The sequence below is a fragment of the Rhea americana genome, unplaced genomic scaffold (assembly GCF_003343005.1).
Source record: "Rhea americana isolate MKP2758 unplaced genomic scaffold, rheAme1 scaffold_428, whole genome shotgun sequence".
NCBI classification, from domain to species: Eukaryota; Metazoa; Chordata; class Aves; order Rheiformes; family Rheidae; genus Rhea; species Rhea americana.
In genome coordinates, this window is record NW_028186566.1 from 255,940 (window position 1) to 272,047 (window position 16,108).

The following is a 16,108-nucleotide window of genomic DNA, read 5'->3' on the forward strand; positions in this document are numbered from 1 at the left end:
CAGGGATGAGAAGTCTCTTCCTGAACATGGGAGGTCTCTAAAGTCAAAACTAGAAAAAAGTTCATGTAAATATCCAAGGATCCTGCTGCTATAAAAGTTTAAAGACTGAGCTACTGTTTTCTGGGGCTTTCCTGTTTGTGGTGTCTCCAAGGATATTGTATGATCATCGTGCTACCTCATTTCTCAATTGAAAAGTGAGAATATGTGATCAAGAATTTCACTGGTCTTTCTTTCCTCAGACTAACCTTTTTACAGATTACAGTTATCCGTGCAATTTCTTTGATGTAGTAGCTGAAGACTCTTGTATGGACAGGTTTTCTTTGGCTGCTCTACATGGATTTCTCAATCTGCCCTGTGTCTTTTGATGGAAAGTGCTAGACTGAGACTGACTGATGGAGAGTGTTGGATTGAAACTCATTCCTTCACAGACAAGAAACAGCAAAGCTTACCTTTCCTTCATGCTGTCACTGCTATGCCACATCCTGCCCCTAGAAACCCCTTGATAGGGTGAGGGATAATAAAAACATCAACCTCTAACGGGCTAGTACACTTGGCTGATCCATTTCTGAAATAAGATGTGATAGCTCTTCTCTGAAATTAAAAGGTGATTCAATAATTCTACCCCTGAGCATGAGTGGTAAAACTGTCTTAAGAGTTTAAAGAGCCTTTTCTGAAACTCTAGTGAAGTCCAGATGTCCCATGGCTTTTGCGAGCAGTTTTAGAAAGAAAAGACTGTGAGGGATATGGCTATGAATCATCTGTCTATCCCATGTCTATGAAGAAGAAATAAACTCTGATTCCAAAAGAATTCATTTAATTCTGGAATTTTCTGACCTATTTTGGTGCAAGCTGGTCTTAAAAAAAAAAAAAATTAAACTGCTCCTGATGACTTTCTCATATTGTTTACTTTTGTAACGTTCTCTGTGGACTTGCAGCCAGAAATGACGTCCACCCCTCGTCCAGCATCAGAGAATAAGAACTTCAGAGGAAGGAATGCAACTTCATAAATAGCAAACCACAGACACTAATGGGGAGCAGAAGCAAACCTGCAGGTTAAAATTCATTGCAAGAGAAGCCTGTACATCCAGACTGCTTGTAGATTCAAAGATGACTTCAACTCTAGCCTTAGTTTTTCTCCTTTGCCTCTCTTGTCCCTTTTTATCAAGTCAACAGAGAAGAGCAGGTGAGTAATTTTAATTATCTCTATGCTTTCTGGACTGCTATGTAAATTCTATTTTGAAGCAGGGAAATGAAGAAGTTTCAATTGCKTCTGCTGAAGCCTGGCAACAATATTTCAGATTTGTAGTTTCATATGAAACCTTAAGCTGAACTGTAAATGTTCAGTCTAAGACTGTTATCCTCCTTCCTCTCCCCCATTCTGAACAGTGATGATTTTTAATGGGGAAAAAATACTGTGAGGCAAATGGTAATTTTCTCTCTCTGGCAGGCCATTACAGATCATAAAGTTATGTTAATCTGCATTTGGCATGTGATTAAATTAGACACCCAGCAGATACTGAGTGTCCTATGGCAGAATCCTTGGCTATTCTCTCTAATTGTGTACACGGAGCTTAGGGAAACCCTGACCTCTAGGAACCCACCCCTTCTAATTTTGCTGTAATAGTTCTCCTTTGCTGAACAGCTCATTAGGAGATTGTTCAAATGCAGGAGGACCTGTGAGATCCAGCAGATTCTGACTTGAAAGACCATGTAGCAGGTGTGTGTGCGTGTGTGCTTACAGAATGAGCCCAAGAAGGATGCATAGTAACGTCTGCAAATGCAAATTTCCTTTGGAAATTGTTCTTGAGTGATTGACCCATTTTTGTGAATCTGAGTATTTAAAAACATCCAAGTCCTTTATTTTTAAAATGCATCTTGTTGCTAGGGATGGAAACTTTTTCATAGGTATAACAGAAGCTGCCTGAAGCCTTCATGCAGAGCTTATTCAAAATCTCTGTTTGAAGTTAGAAATCATGTGGATGTTCCTCATTTGAAATAAAAAGAAAAGTCACTTCATTTGTTATTTTTTGTCTTAGAATAGCACATTTGTGTTACTTTCAGTTTAGTCACCAAAACAAAGTATATTGGAGAGGTTACAAATATTCACCAAGTCACCTTGGTTCTGTGCGGGGAAGATCTACCAGGCTTTCAGGCTCATTTGTCAAGTGAGAATGCCTAAATTGCAGTACCAAGTCAGTAGTATGGACTGACATCCTGCCTCTGATCCTAGCAAATTCTGCATGCTCAGAGGAAGTAGACCTGCAAACCCAGCTAATGTTCCCCGGARCAATCAGTGCTGTTTGCAGAAGATACTGCTGTGTCTCGCTTTATAAAGGTTTACTTAAGCTGTAATCAAGGCATGACTTCTGTTAATGGTAGCTGAATCAACACTAGCTTTAAAATAGCTAGAATGAGTACTGATAGCAGGATAGACATGACGGTATGGATCTCAGTATGAGATGATCGTTTATCTAGATTCTTGGATTATATTTTCCCTGTGCAGAGTTCTGCTGCCAATGCTATACTGTTATCAGTGAGTCTGAAGTTAGTTCTGATGTAGATATGTGAGCTCCAGTCATATCTTTGCTGTTTAAATTATACCAAGGTATCAAGAGGACCTGCTGATCTAGAAAAACTTAGAGAAATGAGATTGTATTTTCTCATTTCATGTCAGATTGGAGAATATCGGTTGAACTTCTTGTCATGTTTCATCTGCCTGTGGGTTTTTAAACCTTCAGGTTTTCTTAAAACTTGCATGTCTCTAGAAATATAGTTAGCTATATTCATTTATTCTTCTTGAATAAAGCTGAAAATTATGGACTAGACTTTTAGCATGTCTCAAAGGACTRGGCAACTCTAACGAGACTTTTCACTCCCATCCTCTAGCTTCTAATCTGCCTTAGATGACCTCTTAAGGCAACTTGTATCTTCTCTTGAGCATAGTTTAAACAGGCTTTTGCAATTTTGCATTGAGAGGCAAATGCCCAAAGCTACTGCAAGGCAATTTGAAGTTKCCACTACCCTAAAAGAACCCATCTTCATACTAGAAAAAAGACTGCTATGTCTTATTTGAAACCAGGGTATGCAATGGCTGATGTGCCATTCCTTTTCCACATTCAGCATGCTTGGGACAGACTCAGCAAAGAGTTTCACTTTAGTAGCTTCTACAGCACTGAATTATTAATTTGCTGCTTTTGGCAGAAGAGCATTCCTATGTGCGAACTGCTCAGAGCATGCCAGATTAACAGCTGCCACAACTGCCAGACCGATTTGTTTGCTGAAGGGTAACTGTTACCTACCTGAATGACAGGCATGGCTGGTTATCATGGTCTGTCCTGTCCAGAGCAAATTCTAACCTATGTGCAAGATCTTGTGATCTTGTTGCTTCTAGCAAATTTCTAGTTAGGAACTGGGAGGGAGTGGTAGGTGTGGAGGATTCCTTATCTCTAGTATTAAACTGAGGTTGTTGTATCAGTTGTTTTGTGCTGCTAATGGCTCTTCTGTGTGGGGGAGGTGTGCATGTGAGGTTTTTTTTCCTCCTCCAACCAATGTGTTTTTGGTAGGAGGTGAAGTTGGCCCTGAAATGCTGGAAGAGATGAGAGAAACTAACCGTGTGCTGATGGAAGTTCGAGACTTGTTGAAACAGCAGGTAAGTGAGTAAGGGACCTAGTTTCTTGCTGCACAGGAGAGATCACCAAGCCCTCTGCCTTATGTGCTGAGCTGTAGAATAGGAAGGCCTCTTGCTTTAGGTAAAATGATTCTATTGCTCTGAAGATCAGGATCACAAGATGGTCTTGTAATCAGATCTGTAATTCTGGGATAAAGTAAAATCATTTGAATGCAGATTTTGTTGCTTGGAAGCATATCTGTTGAAAAACAGCGTAAATAGAGAAAAAAATTTTAACAACAAAAAATGTGCATACAGTGGGCATATGTTTAACTGGAAAAACAAGTCACTTTTTCCTTGGTTTTGTGGGTTCATGAAAGAAGTAGAGAGGCCAAACCTGGAAGATGGCGAAGACCTTTCATCCATCTATTAGGGCCCTGGAAAGGGAATTTATATGGAGACTAAACAAGCTCTGTATTCACTCTTTTCTCTTCACTTTAATCCTAAACCTGTCTGGCTCCAGTAGTTTATAAGGGAATTTGGAACTTCTTGGGTGCTTAGCTCTTTTCCCATTTTAATGAGGAGATGGTGGTTTGTCTGGTCAGCTCTTCTAAGTATAGAAAAAGGTTCCATTCTCCCTTTATCCACTCTGGGAGCTGAGGGCAGCAGCCTCTGCCTGCCAGATAATTGGAATGGCAGACAGGTCTCTGTGCCAGTGCAAACTGGGCGGCCTCTAATCTGCAAAAACATCTGTTGCATTGAGTTATTCTCACATTTCAGGCTGCTGCATAAATACCCAGTGTTTACTAGGAATCAGGTCAGACATGGTTCCTGGCAGCCTGGAGCAATGATTTCCAGTGTTCCCTTCCAGCTTAGCATTGCTTCTCCATACAGGTTTTATATTTGTTCTTTCTCTTGACACTTTTTTTTTTTTTTAAATCCATGGCGTTTTTCTCAACGGTGCTTTCAAGAAAAGTCTCATTTGGAGAAGAAATTTACATATATCACGGGAGAGCCAAAGTGGCAGTTCATAATTTGTTAATATATGCAGAGATGTTCTAAAACTTAATGTTCCTTGAATCAGCATTTTGAGACATTGACTATAAGGATGGCAAAAGGAGTAATAATAAAAGGCTAGGTCTACTCTCCTGACCTACAGACTGAATGATTCTTGGCACAGAGGAACTACCGATGCCCATCAGCAACATTCCAAATACTGCCCTTTGCTCTCTAACCACCCCCACCACCACCACCATGGGAGATATTCTGAGGATTTTGGTTAGATCTGTCTCTCCATTAACTAGTAAAAATRCATGACCCCAGGCCATGTTAGAGGGAACAAAGAATCAAACATAGAATGAAAGCTTGCTATTTTATCTGGGACCTAGTAGAAAGACATGAGCAGATGTTTTTATCTGAGCACAAAGTGAAATGATTTGATAGTGGAAACATGAAGTCCACAGTGTGGAAGAGTGGTTGTGTAATTGCTCTTGAACATCAGTTGTAAATAGCCAGGAAGGCTTTTGCAGGAAAGATGCCTGCTAGGATTGCTATCTGAGATGTTGGAGAAACATAAATATTAGCTTGTGGTTGACTTGCTTCTTTGAGCCTGTCCCATACTCCTTTCTTCACCAAGGAAACAGCATCTCTTCACTGCTGCTGCTACGGATTATCTGTTTACTGAAGCAATCTTGAAGGAATAGTAGCCTTGAGGAGATCAGAGGAAGTCTGGAGAGAAGAGCCTTTGTAATTAGTCTCTAGATGTCTTCATGACAAGGAGATTAGGGCCAAAGAATGACATACATCAGTCATCTCTGACCTAACTTATCTGCAGAAGTAGCACATAGGAATCTCCTCCTGACTTTACCTATGCAATACCTGAGCTACAGATGAAGTAGACCTCTCTAGGACTTCTAGTGCAGCATCGTCTAGAGTATAAGACCCAAATAAAGTAGATTACTCATTTTTTTATGGCACTTGTTTTCTATGTTTTTTAAATCCAATGTTTCCTGCATCTGTCATAGAGTAATATTACCCAGCTAACCTGTAGGAACACTGCAGTAGGAGTGACTTACTGCAGGAGAACAAGCCACTCCAGCTTCCAGAAAGTCTGCAACACAGACTTTGGGATAAGAGTTAATTTGCTGTGCAATTCCAGAGAGACAGCTTTTTTTATTTTATTTTWTTGGCAGTGGGACTGTTGGTTTGTGGGGGAGTAAAACTCAGCCTTTAGCTAAGTGGTGGTTCTGATTTCCTTCTAGATTAAGGAGATAACATTCCTGAAGAACACAGTCATGGAGTGTGATGCTTGTGGTGAGTTACTGAGCTGAAATATCCAATGTCCAGCTGCCTTCCACAACTACTTCATATATTGTGTCCAGACAAGTAGTAAATGCCACCTGTGACTGTCTACCCAAAGGCATTGGCTTGTTTCACCATTGTCCTGAGTGTCATAGGGTAATACTCAAGGTTTATGATACTTTTTCTCCCCCCACCCCCCAAAGCATTTTGCGTGCATGGATCTGTGTTCCCTGCTGTCCTCATGGCTCAAAGGCAGATGAAGTTGTTACCCCTTTAAGTGTGGGGTTCAGGAATAGCCTTAGAAAGCTTACATTTCTTTCAAGCAAATTCCTAGTATTTGTTTACTTCCACTGTTTCCAAAATGAAGTTTGTTAGTGGTTCTATGACATATCAAATTGCACTTCTCAAGGCAACTGCTGCATTCTAGGTGCCAAAACCTGCCCAGCCACATGCCTCCTAATAACCCAGCCTATGGCCCATGTTAGAATTACCCAGGAATGTATACTGGGTGTCCTGTGGCATATTGTTGGCTATCCTTGAGYTGTGAATGGAGGCTCCCAGGAGGCATTACTCTGATACTCCTTCCATCCTAATGCTGTCACCCTCCAAGCAAAGAGCTTGTTTACAGAGGATTCAGGAAGCAGGGTCATAAAATTTTCTTGTATAAATCTTGCTCTCCATTAAATGATTTTTCTGGACTGAAACTTACTTCCATTATCTGACTTTCAGAAAGCATGGTTCTTGGAGATGCTTTGTTGTTTGCTGGTACACTCAAAGGACAGACCAATAACTGTTTCCACATTTGGAGACTTCTGCTGGAAAAAAAGATTAGCCAAAGCCTCTGGGGTCAGCAGCACAGAAATGCATTCACCCACAGCAATTGTTTAAATAAGCTGCTTATAAAACTGTCTCAAACTTTCTCTCTGTCACTTGATCTGTACCTTCCCTGCTTGCTGTTCTACTCTGTGTACATTCTTCTTCTGCACTCATCACCATAGAGAGCTTCTTTTAGTCAAGCATTGAACAATGTGACTCACATCAATCGTTTTGTTCTCTCATTACTTCCTGAAGAAAAACATGAAGAGAATAGGCCTTCTTGGTAAAGATTTTGCTGCTGGTGGTAGGGTGTTGGGAGTTTTTTTTGGATAAAAAAGCTGGAGAAAGCARGATCAGAAAATGTGCCTCCCACTTGGAGTAGCGGGTGTGGAAGACTTGGGACAATTCTAGTTTCTGGAGGAGTTTATTCAGTCTTGAACTGACCTTCAGTGGAATTCTTTGTCCCGCAAAGATCCACTTTTCAAATTCTCTTGTGCTGTAGGAGTTTAGTTCCTGATCGTATTTTTGATTCTAGGGCTGGGATCTTAGGTTCTTTGTTGGTGTTCTGAGATCAGGTCATGAGGATAAGGACGAAAACACTGCATTTGACCTAAAATTCAAAGAGAAGTTGGTCTGCAGTGGTGAGGATGGACTTCATGTGTTCACAGTGCTTCCAAGTAGGAATGCTGCAGCATTTTGTGTGGGTTGAAATTTCCTATGCATCACAATACTTAATGCTTGGGTATATCATATTGCTGTATTCTAGCCTGGAAGTGATGAATGTGTTAATAATACAGTGCCCATGCTGCCAGTGGGTGATAGATTTGAAGACACCAGGGAAAGAACTGATCTCTGTGGAACTCCCAAAACAAGGGTGTTACACCAACAAAGAGGGCTGCATGACCAGGGTTTTGCCCTGGGAGTTAAAGCTTCTGGATTGGTTGGGTTTTTTTATTTATCTTCTCTGACTCAGAAATCTGTCAAGTTGCTGCTTTTGGCTTCACTTTTCTCCATTTACAAAATAGAGGCACAACAGCTCAACCCTCAGAAGGGCTGCAAGGAAGCATCTTGTGTGTGAAACATGCTGAGCTCTTATAGCTGAGATGATGGGACCACCTGATAGTAGACTCTGGCAGTGACAGTTCTTAATGTTCTTATTGTCCTCTAGGCATGCATACGGAGGCAACGGGCCCTGTCATCACCGTAACACAGTTCAACAGATGCGTCCCAAACCCCTGCTTCCCTGGAGTTGCCTGCACTGAGACCAGCACTGGCTTCCGCTGTGGACCCTGTCCCCCAGGTTATTCAGGCAATGGGTCCCAGTGCACAGATATCAATGAGGTAACAGCCAAATAGACCAGGTCAGAAGTTACAAAATTGGCTCACTTTTCTTGGAGTGCTGTTGGTGTGTCTTGTGGTTGATGCAAGCACTGCAATTCCCTGAGCAGTTCAACAGAAACATCATTTTGCTGGAAGGAAGTCTGTATCTCACCTTGCTGCCAGCTCTGTTCTGTGGTGTCTTTAGATCTAGTCTAGCTAGATATTTCTTTCTGAAAGATACAGGCTTCAAACAAAATAAAATGCTTCCGTCTGTACTGCATGAGAAGGTGAGTTTGGAAGACCAAAACAGTCCCTTCTGCTCCTACAACCTATTGAGCTAGTGGCTGATGAGTTTCTAGAGGTGAGATTTATGATGTGTGGAACAGAATCGAACATTACACAAGCACAGATGCATGTATACAGTAAATATTACCATGCTGTTTAGATTGCTTCACTTGTACCTAGCAGATATTGGGGAAAGGATGGGAGTTTTTGTTTGGTTGTTTTATTTCCCCCCCACATCTCTCTTTCTAAAAAGTGAAATGTGGTTTTTCTATCAAGTTTACTCTCTGCATGGGTAAAGCTTTACTCAGCTGTTAGTTTTGCATGTCTATGAGATTCCTTAGTTGTGTGGTTTTCAAACCATAGTCTTAGGCTGCTTGTAGTCCACCAATCCACTCTAAGTGTCTTGCAAAGCCACATCACCTCTATAGTGCTTCACTTTAAAAACTCAGTGGAACTARTGGATCCATGAGAGATTGTGGGGTTGATGTTAACCCCCAATACATGGGAACTGCTGCATTAATGTAATGTGTCTCCCAGTATAGAGTACAAGAATTCAGTGAAAATAACGTTTGTATAACGTCTTTCTTTTTTACAGTGCAATGCAAACCCCTGCTTCCCGAAGGTCCACTGCATTAACACCGTCCCCGGCTTCCGCTGTGATCCATGCCCTCCCGGCTTCACTGGGCAAATGGTTGAAGGGGTTGGACTAGCTTATGCAAGGGCCAACAAACAGGTAAGGCCCACAGACTCTTCGATTTCCTTCACAAGCCATTAGCTCAAGGGTCTTGGAGCCCTGAAAGATACGAGAGGGAGATATGTGACTGCATCGTGTCAACAGGAAGGTTGTGATGCAGTGAGAAGACAGACTTGCCAAGGATGTCCTAGCCCATTGGCAGCAAAGCAATTTCCATTCCAAGACCTTCTTACTGCTGAATTTGTGCTGGTCAGAATGTCAAGTCTTAACACCTTCATCTATGGCTACAAAGACAGCCTGGGGATTCCTTATATTAGGACACAGAAGAGTTGATGCAGCTATTGGGTACACATGCACGCAYATACACACACACTTAACGTGTAGATAGATATATTAAAAAATAATCTTAGTGTGTTCTGTGAGAATATATTGAAAGAAGGAAGAACAGCATGTGGCTTCTATTATTTAGAGAGTCATAGGACTGGTCATAGGACACAATCTTTGACCACCTTCTTCCATTGACCCTTTCCTATCTTTTAACAATAAGGAGATACCCTGACAGCTTAGCTCAGGGCTAAGCTATTTTGCCAGGCTAAAATCACTGGTGACTATAGGGGATGAAAAACTTGCCTAGGGTGAGGAGTATTGTTGGGATCCTTGACTTAGTGAAACCTTTGAGCTGTGGGTCCCAGTAAGGTGTGTTGGGGGCTTTATATCTGCAGCTGATAATGTCCTAATGCCCTAATTCTATAACCTAAGTAGCTACTTAAGGACTCAATGTCTATTTTGTTCTTCCTGGCCAGGTTTGCACTGACATCAATGAATGTGAGACAGGTGCTGCCAGAAATTGTGTCCCAAACTCCGTCTGCATCAATACACGGGTAAATATTACTGGAAAGCTTTGTGTTGAGCTCCTTCCTCCAGGCTCTGGAGAATGTTTCCCTCTGTTAGCTGTGGCAGTCCAGCTGCTGAGGACAGGGTACAGCAAAGGTTGACTGGGGCTCATGTTATAGTTAATTCTTTATTACTTTTTCTCACAGGGATCCTACAAATGTGGAGCTTGTAAACCCGGTTTTGTTGGGGATCAAATCACAGGGTGCAAGAGCCAGATAACAAGACGCTGCCCTAATGGTGAAGTTAGTCCATGCCATGAGAAAGCTCAGTGCATCGTGGAGCGTGATGGGTCCATCTCCTGCGTGGTAAGGTCCAAACATCCCTGCACTTGAGGTCTGCTCACTTCTTTCCCCTGCCTTGTGCTTGCTCTCCTGGGTCTGCCACTGCCCTCTCCTGGAGACCATGCCTCCCCAGCATAGCCTTGCTCCCCACTGACACCTGAGCTACCACAATGGCTCTTCCAGTGCTCTCTAGAGAAGTGGAGTGCTCCTGGAGTAACAGGTTATCTCTGCACTGCCCCTCGGAGGCACTGGCTTTTTGTCTGGAGCATGACGAATTTGGCAGTCAGAGAGCAGCACTGCACAGCAGCTGAGAAGGGGGAAATACCGTTCAGCATCTTCCTGGAGCCAAAAGATTCTGCTGCTGCATCTGTCTTTATAAGCTCAGGGGCAAGCAGAGAGCTTGTATCTGAGCTACTTAAAATACTATTATTTACAGTGTAATTATCTGYTATGGACAATATTTTTCCAGCGGTGTTGTGTACTTGGATTTGCAATGGTCTGCACTGTTATTATTTAAGATTTTCAGTTTTAGAGGCAAATGCCCGTCTCTAGAAGACTTACCAGCAGCTTCACTTTGTTTATCTGTTGTCTTGCAGTGTCTTGTGGGGTGGGCAGGGAATGGCTATATCTGTGGGAAGGATACGGACATTGATGGAGTCCCTGATGAAAAGCTACGCTGCTCTGACAAAAAATGCCGCAAGGTAAGATGTGTTTGTCTTTGAGACTTGGTTCTGATTTGATGGCGTGCCTTGGTGCTGATTAGAACTGGCCCCATCCTCAGAACTCAGAAAGGCTTTAGAATACGTGCAACTTGCCAGCAGGCCCTGGCACTTGACTGTTTTTTTTTCTTTCAGGATAACTGCATGACTGTCCCCAACTCTGGCCAGGAAGATGCGGACAGGGATGGAATTGGAGATGCTTGTGATGACGATGCTGATGGAGATGGGATATTAAATGCTGAGGTTTGGGTTCTAAGACTTACCCTGACATACTCAACTGTACCCAGAGGTCCTACAAAGCACCTACGCACATCTTTAATGTGAATTTAGAGAACCTGCAGGTCACAGTATATGATGTTTCCTCTTTATCTGGATAGTCTGAAGATGCCAATTTCTGCACACTGTGCCCTAGCTGAGCTCTGGTGGGTCTGGGGAACTTGTGCTGGACCTGAACAAGAGGCTACTTACAAGGCCTAGATATAAATATGCCATTAGACATGCTGTTCTGTGTTGTGCTGTTAGAGCTGCCTGCAGGCCGGCAGGTGGGAAATAACTTAATGGGACTGAAGAGAATCTGGAAGTCATGTTCCCCTGAGGGATGGGAACCTTCTCATTTCATCAGACTCTGGAGATATTTATAGGTATTACTGGTATTCACTGAAGAAGCAGTGACTAGGCTAAACAGACTGGCTGCAGATCCCACTACTGGGCTGCTCAGAGCAGCTAGTGACATACCTCATAATCTTCATCTCTTTCATGCCTTCCTAGCATGCCTAGTGCCAAACACGTCCATTCAGACTGTGCCCCTCTTCTGCAGGACAACTGTGTGTACACACGCAACACAGACCAGCGTAATGCAGACAAAGATAACTTYGGTGATGCCTGTGACAATTGTCGCCTCGTGAAGAACGATGATCAACGGGACATCGATGGTGATGGAAAAGGAGATGAGTGTGACGATGACATGGATGGTGACGGTAAGAGCAGCTGGAGAATGTCCTCCAAGAGGTTCATCTGTACTGATACAAGAACCAGAAAGCTATTTGGTGCCCAGCTATGGATTTTAACAGCAGGCAACCAGCTTAAGCTTTGCAAGAACAGAACTAGTTCCTGATAAGATGAAGCACAGCTCAATTCTTAGACACCAAGATCAGCAGTCAAGTCAGTATCCTTCACAGTGCAGCTCTTGCAGGGTTAAAAGATCTATCACACACTATTTTCAGTCTAGTGCTAACAATTTTTGTTAGCATGCTTATTGTGCACATTCAGAAATCAGTGCTATGGTATCCTTCAGAAAGAAACATGTACCAGACAAACAGATTTCAACCCAGACAAGGACACTACTTTGTGCTGCAATTTAAACTTGTGGAAAAAGTACAGGGAAATCCAAGTTATTAGAAGCTATTGGCTCAAGGCAGTATGTGTCAGGGCTATATTTCGGGGCGGGGGGGGGGGCATGTAGCTGGCTTTAAAAACAGTGTTATGTACTAGCAATGCTTTATTTACACAAAGCCTGCTTTCCAAAGCCAGAAATCACAACTGCTGCTGGCCTGACGCATGCATATTTATTTACAGATTATTTCCAGTGCATCTAGTGCTGTTTTGGTCTTGCTGCTTCCTGCCAAGTAGCTCCCTGCTGGCATGATTTGCTGGTGTAGTAGGTAAATACAGAAAAGTGGGAAGTGAAGTCATACAGGTTGCTGATTAGATTGTTCCTGGCTGTCTCAGGCCTTKAAAAGACACTGTCTAAATCTTCCATGCAAAACAGCCAAAGTTAACCTTGACTTATTTCATAATTATATAGATGTCTGCTTTAGAGGAAAAAGAATCTGTTACGGTTTGGGGAACCGCAGACAGCTTCATCTTCATCCTTTTGGCCTCTAACTCCTACATGGATATAGTGCCATTTTGGAGCAACATTCCTCAGTTCCTTCGCTGTCTCTAAGGAATGCATTTAGGGTCATTTTCAACAGTGTGCTTAGAYACCCACAATGGTGCAGTCTGAAGTATGTTTTAAGTTAAGGTGCTGCTGAGCTCTTCTTCCTCCAGTAGTTGCTAGGAGGTAACCTAAATTAATATAAGTATGTAAAACATACATTAAAATTGAAACGTGTTTCATTTTATGAGCTTAATGGAGAATTGAACAATGAACAAACAGTAAGGCTGTCTTAGGTTTTTGGTTTTGTCTTCCCTTTCCCCTCCCCCCCCAGTCTTTTACATCTAGAAGTGATYTTGGTGCATATAGCCTAATAGCACTGATGACTTGATGGGTCATTTTTGTTTTTACAGGAATCAAAAACCCAACAGACAACTGTAGAAGAATCCCTAATCCTGATCAGAAAGATAGTGATGGAGATGGAGTAGGAGACGTGTGTGACAGCTGCCCAACAGTCAGTAATCCAGACCAGGTAAGTAAGCACTTCCAATTTTGCCATCTTACCACTTCATTTCGCTTGCTGAAGACTGCATTCCCATTTACCTAAGGTCAATTGCAAATTTTAGCTACCATCCTGTAATGCTAAAGTACAGCACCTAGAAATCAAAAGTCTTAGTGTGCAGAGGAGTATGGCAAAGAGGCAGCTTTACATCTTGGATGTATCTCTTYTTACCTCTCACATTAGTGTTTATTGCTGTTTCAGTTCCTCAGGGCAACCTACAAGTATTGCATAAGGAACACTCTCACTATCATGAGCTCTACTTTTGGACCAAAATAACTGTGGCACTGAGACTAACACCTTGTCTTAGTTCTCCTTTATTCCTAATTCTCCAATTTATCTATTGCATGTTTAAATGATTATTGCTTTATTTTACTAGAAAGATACTGATCATGATCTAGTGGGAGATGTCTGTGACACCAACCAAGACAGGTGAGAGCTTACTGCAAAAATTATACTTAGGTTACATGAGATCCTGGGGCGGAGGGCACGGTGGGGGAGGCAGGCAGGGGAAGGTGTATTTTGGTAACTCCACAAGAAGCAGGTTTGGCCTGAGCCTGTTTCTTTACCAGACAGAAGAGGGGGAAATTTTCTCTTCAGACCTCAAAGAAACTTGTCAGCRGTGGCAGGGGGCCAAAGGCTAGAGAAGGTAAGCTTGCTGACAGCAGGCTTACTTTTCACTGCCTGCCTCAAACTTGCTCATAGACTACAGCTGGACTATTTCTGGTCTATTGTATGTGTAACTGTAATTGCTTAAGACATAATAAGGCTAAAATCACCAACTTTCCCTCCTCTTGCAGAGGATTCCGCTCCCTAGAAAGGAGTTACATGCTTTACTTGTATAATGCATTTTTTTCCCCCACCAGTGATGGAGATGGTCACCAAGATAGCCGGGATAACTGCCCAACAGTGCCCAACAGCTCCCAGCTGGACACAGACAATGATGGGCTAGGAGATGAATGTGATGATGATGATGATAATGATGGGATTCCAGATGAGAAACCTCCAGGCCCTGACAACTGTCGGCTTGTCCCTAATCCTGGCCAAGAAGACTCGGACGGTAAGGGGAAAGGGGCCATGTTAGCTCTGCATGGGATTCTGCTGCTCCTGGAGGTCAGTGAATATTAGCTTGACCTCCAAGATAGGCAGGAAGTTAAATCTCCTCAGTGCTGACCTGAGGTAGTCCTAGGACACTTTCAGGTCTCCAGTAACTCTGGCATTAGGTTAATATTTGAGAAAAGCTCTCTTCCAGAAGTACTTATGGTTCAAGATGTTTCTAGTCACAGCATCTCTGCAAGCAGGAGGGAAGGGTCAGGGGTTCTTCACAGCTGACTCATAGGAAAAGAAAGCATGTGGCAACATTGCCTATGTGCTCTGAACACCTAACCTTGTATAGACATAGTCACCTGAAAGTGTGATAGCCAAAAGCCAGCTGAGTAAAACTCCAATGCAAAGGATAGCAGGAAATTAATGAAAGTTTGTCACTTCTTTCATTCTAACATGCTCTCTCAGGTGATGGTGTGGGAAACCTTTGTGAAGAGGATTTTGACAGAGACATGGTGATTGACAGAATTGATGTGTGCCCAGAGAATGCAGAAGTGACACTAACAGACTTCAGGGCTTTCCAGACAGTTGTACTGGACCCTGAGGGTGATGCACAGATTGACCCCAACTGGATTGTCCTCAACCAGGTAGGAGATTGCTTCAGAATTGGCTAGCAAGTCAGRTAGTGACAAGTCTGTACCAAACTGGATGCAGTTTCCATTAAAAGTCATCACAGGCTTAGCACTACTGTATAACACTGTCATAATCTTATAGTCTCACCTCTGTGACTCTCTCCCCTCACTGTTTAACAAACAGGAGCGTGAAGTCAGTATATTTGCAGTATATACTAATAAGTCAACACTTGTCTTTCACAGGGCATGGAAATTGTTCAAACCATGAATAGTGATCCTGGCCTGGCTGTAGGTGAGGCCCTTTTTGTTCTGTTGGAATATTATGGCTCATTAATTGGACATCTTTCTTCTCAGTGCAGCTTTTAAAAGTATTTCAGACACTACTTAATGATTTCATCCACTTGTCCCCTTTTGTGGGGGGAAATACTTTCTGTATAGTAAGCGGAGTTGTCAGATTTGCTTACCAATGTCTACCTCYCCTCCCCTCCCCTCCCCTCTCCGATTCTGGAGAGAAACAAATCTATGTTCTACCTCAGAATACAGAGTATTTGTTTTCCAACCACCTAAAGGTTATACGGCCTTCAATGGAGTGGACTTCGAGGGCACATTCCATGTGAACACAGCCACAGATGATGATTATGCTGGCTTCATATTTGGCTACCAGGACAGTTCCAGTTTTTATGTAGTCATGTGGAAGCAGATGGAACAGACCTACTGGCAGGCAAACCCCTTCCGAGCAGTAGCAGAACCTGGAATTCAATTGAAGGTAAAGAAACAAGGGGAAAATTAGTAATGGATTTTTGCCTTTTTCCTAGCTCTGCTGCTTTCCCCCATACAGTGGGACAGCAGCTATGGCTAATAAAGCCTTTATCCTCACAATTTACCAGTCTCTTCTCTCCTTTAGGCAGTGAAGTCTAAAACAGGCCCAGGTGAATATCTTCGTAACTCTCTCTGGCACACTGGAGACACTACGGACCAGGTCAAGCTGCTGTGGAAAGACCCTCGCAATTCTGGCTGGAAGGACAAGACTTCTTATCGCTGGTTCCTGCAACATCGGCCTCAAGTTGGATACATCAGGTA

At 42.7% G+C, this 16,108-nt stretch overlaps 1 protein-coding gene across 3 annotated transcripts in view; it reads left to right on the forward strand.

Annotated features, from left to right (window-relative positions):
- Nucleotides 1–16,108, forward strand: part of COMP (cartilage oligomeric matrix protein) — a 35,197-nt gene that overhangs the window by 18,040 nt on the left and 1,049 nt on the right. For all 3 annotated transcript variants that reach the window (XM_085315356.1, XM_085315355.1, XM_085315354.1), the window contains exons 3-19: nt 936–1,183; nt 3,564–3,649; nt 5,869–5,920; nt 7,893–8,065; nt 8,925–9,062; nt 9,827–9,904; nt 10,064–10,222; nt 10,795–10,899; nt 11,053–11,160; nt 11,735–11,894; nt 13,207–13,325; nt 13,732–13,784; nt 14,219–14,412; nt 14,865–15,043; nt 15,272–15,320; nt 15,598–15,794; nt 15,933–16,105. In XM_085315356.1, coding sequence (XP_085171482.1) covers nt 1,108–1,183; nt 3,564–3,649; nt 5,869–5,920; nt 7,893–8,065; nt 8,925–9,062; nt 9,827–9,904; nt 10,064–10,222; nt 10,795–10,899; nt 11,053–11,160; nt 11,735–11,894; nt 13,207–13,325; nt 13,732–13,784; nt 14,219–14,412; nt 14,865–15,043; nt 15,272–15,320; nt 15,598–15,794; nt 15,933–16,105 — 2,099 coding nt within the window. In that variant the 5' untranslated portion in view covers nt 936–1,107. The remainder of the gene's footprint in view (nt 1–935; nt 1,184–3,563; nt 3,650–5,868; nt 5,921–7,892; nt 8,066–8,924; nt 9,063–9,826; nt 9,905–10,063; nt 10,223–10,794; nt 10,900–11,052; nt 11,161–11,734; nt 11,895–13,206; nt 13,326–13,731; nt 13,785–14,218; nt 14,413–14,864; nt 15,044–15,271; nt 15,321–15,597; nt 15,795–15,932; nt 16,106–16,108) is intronic.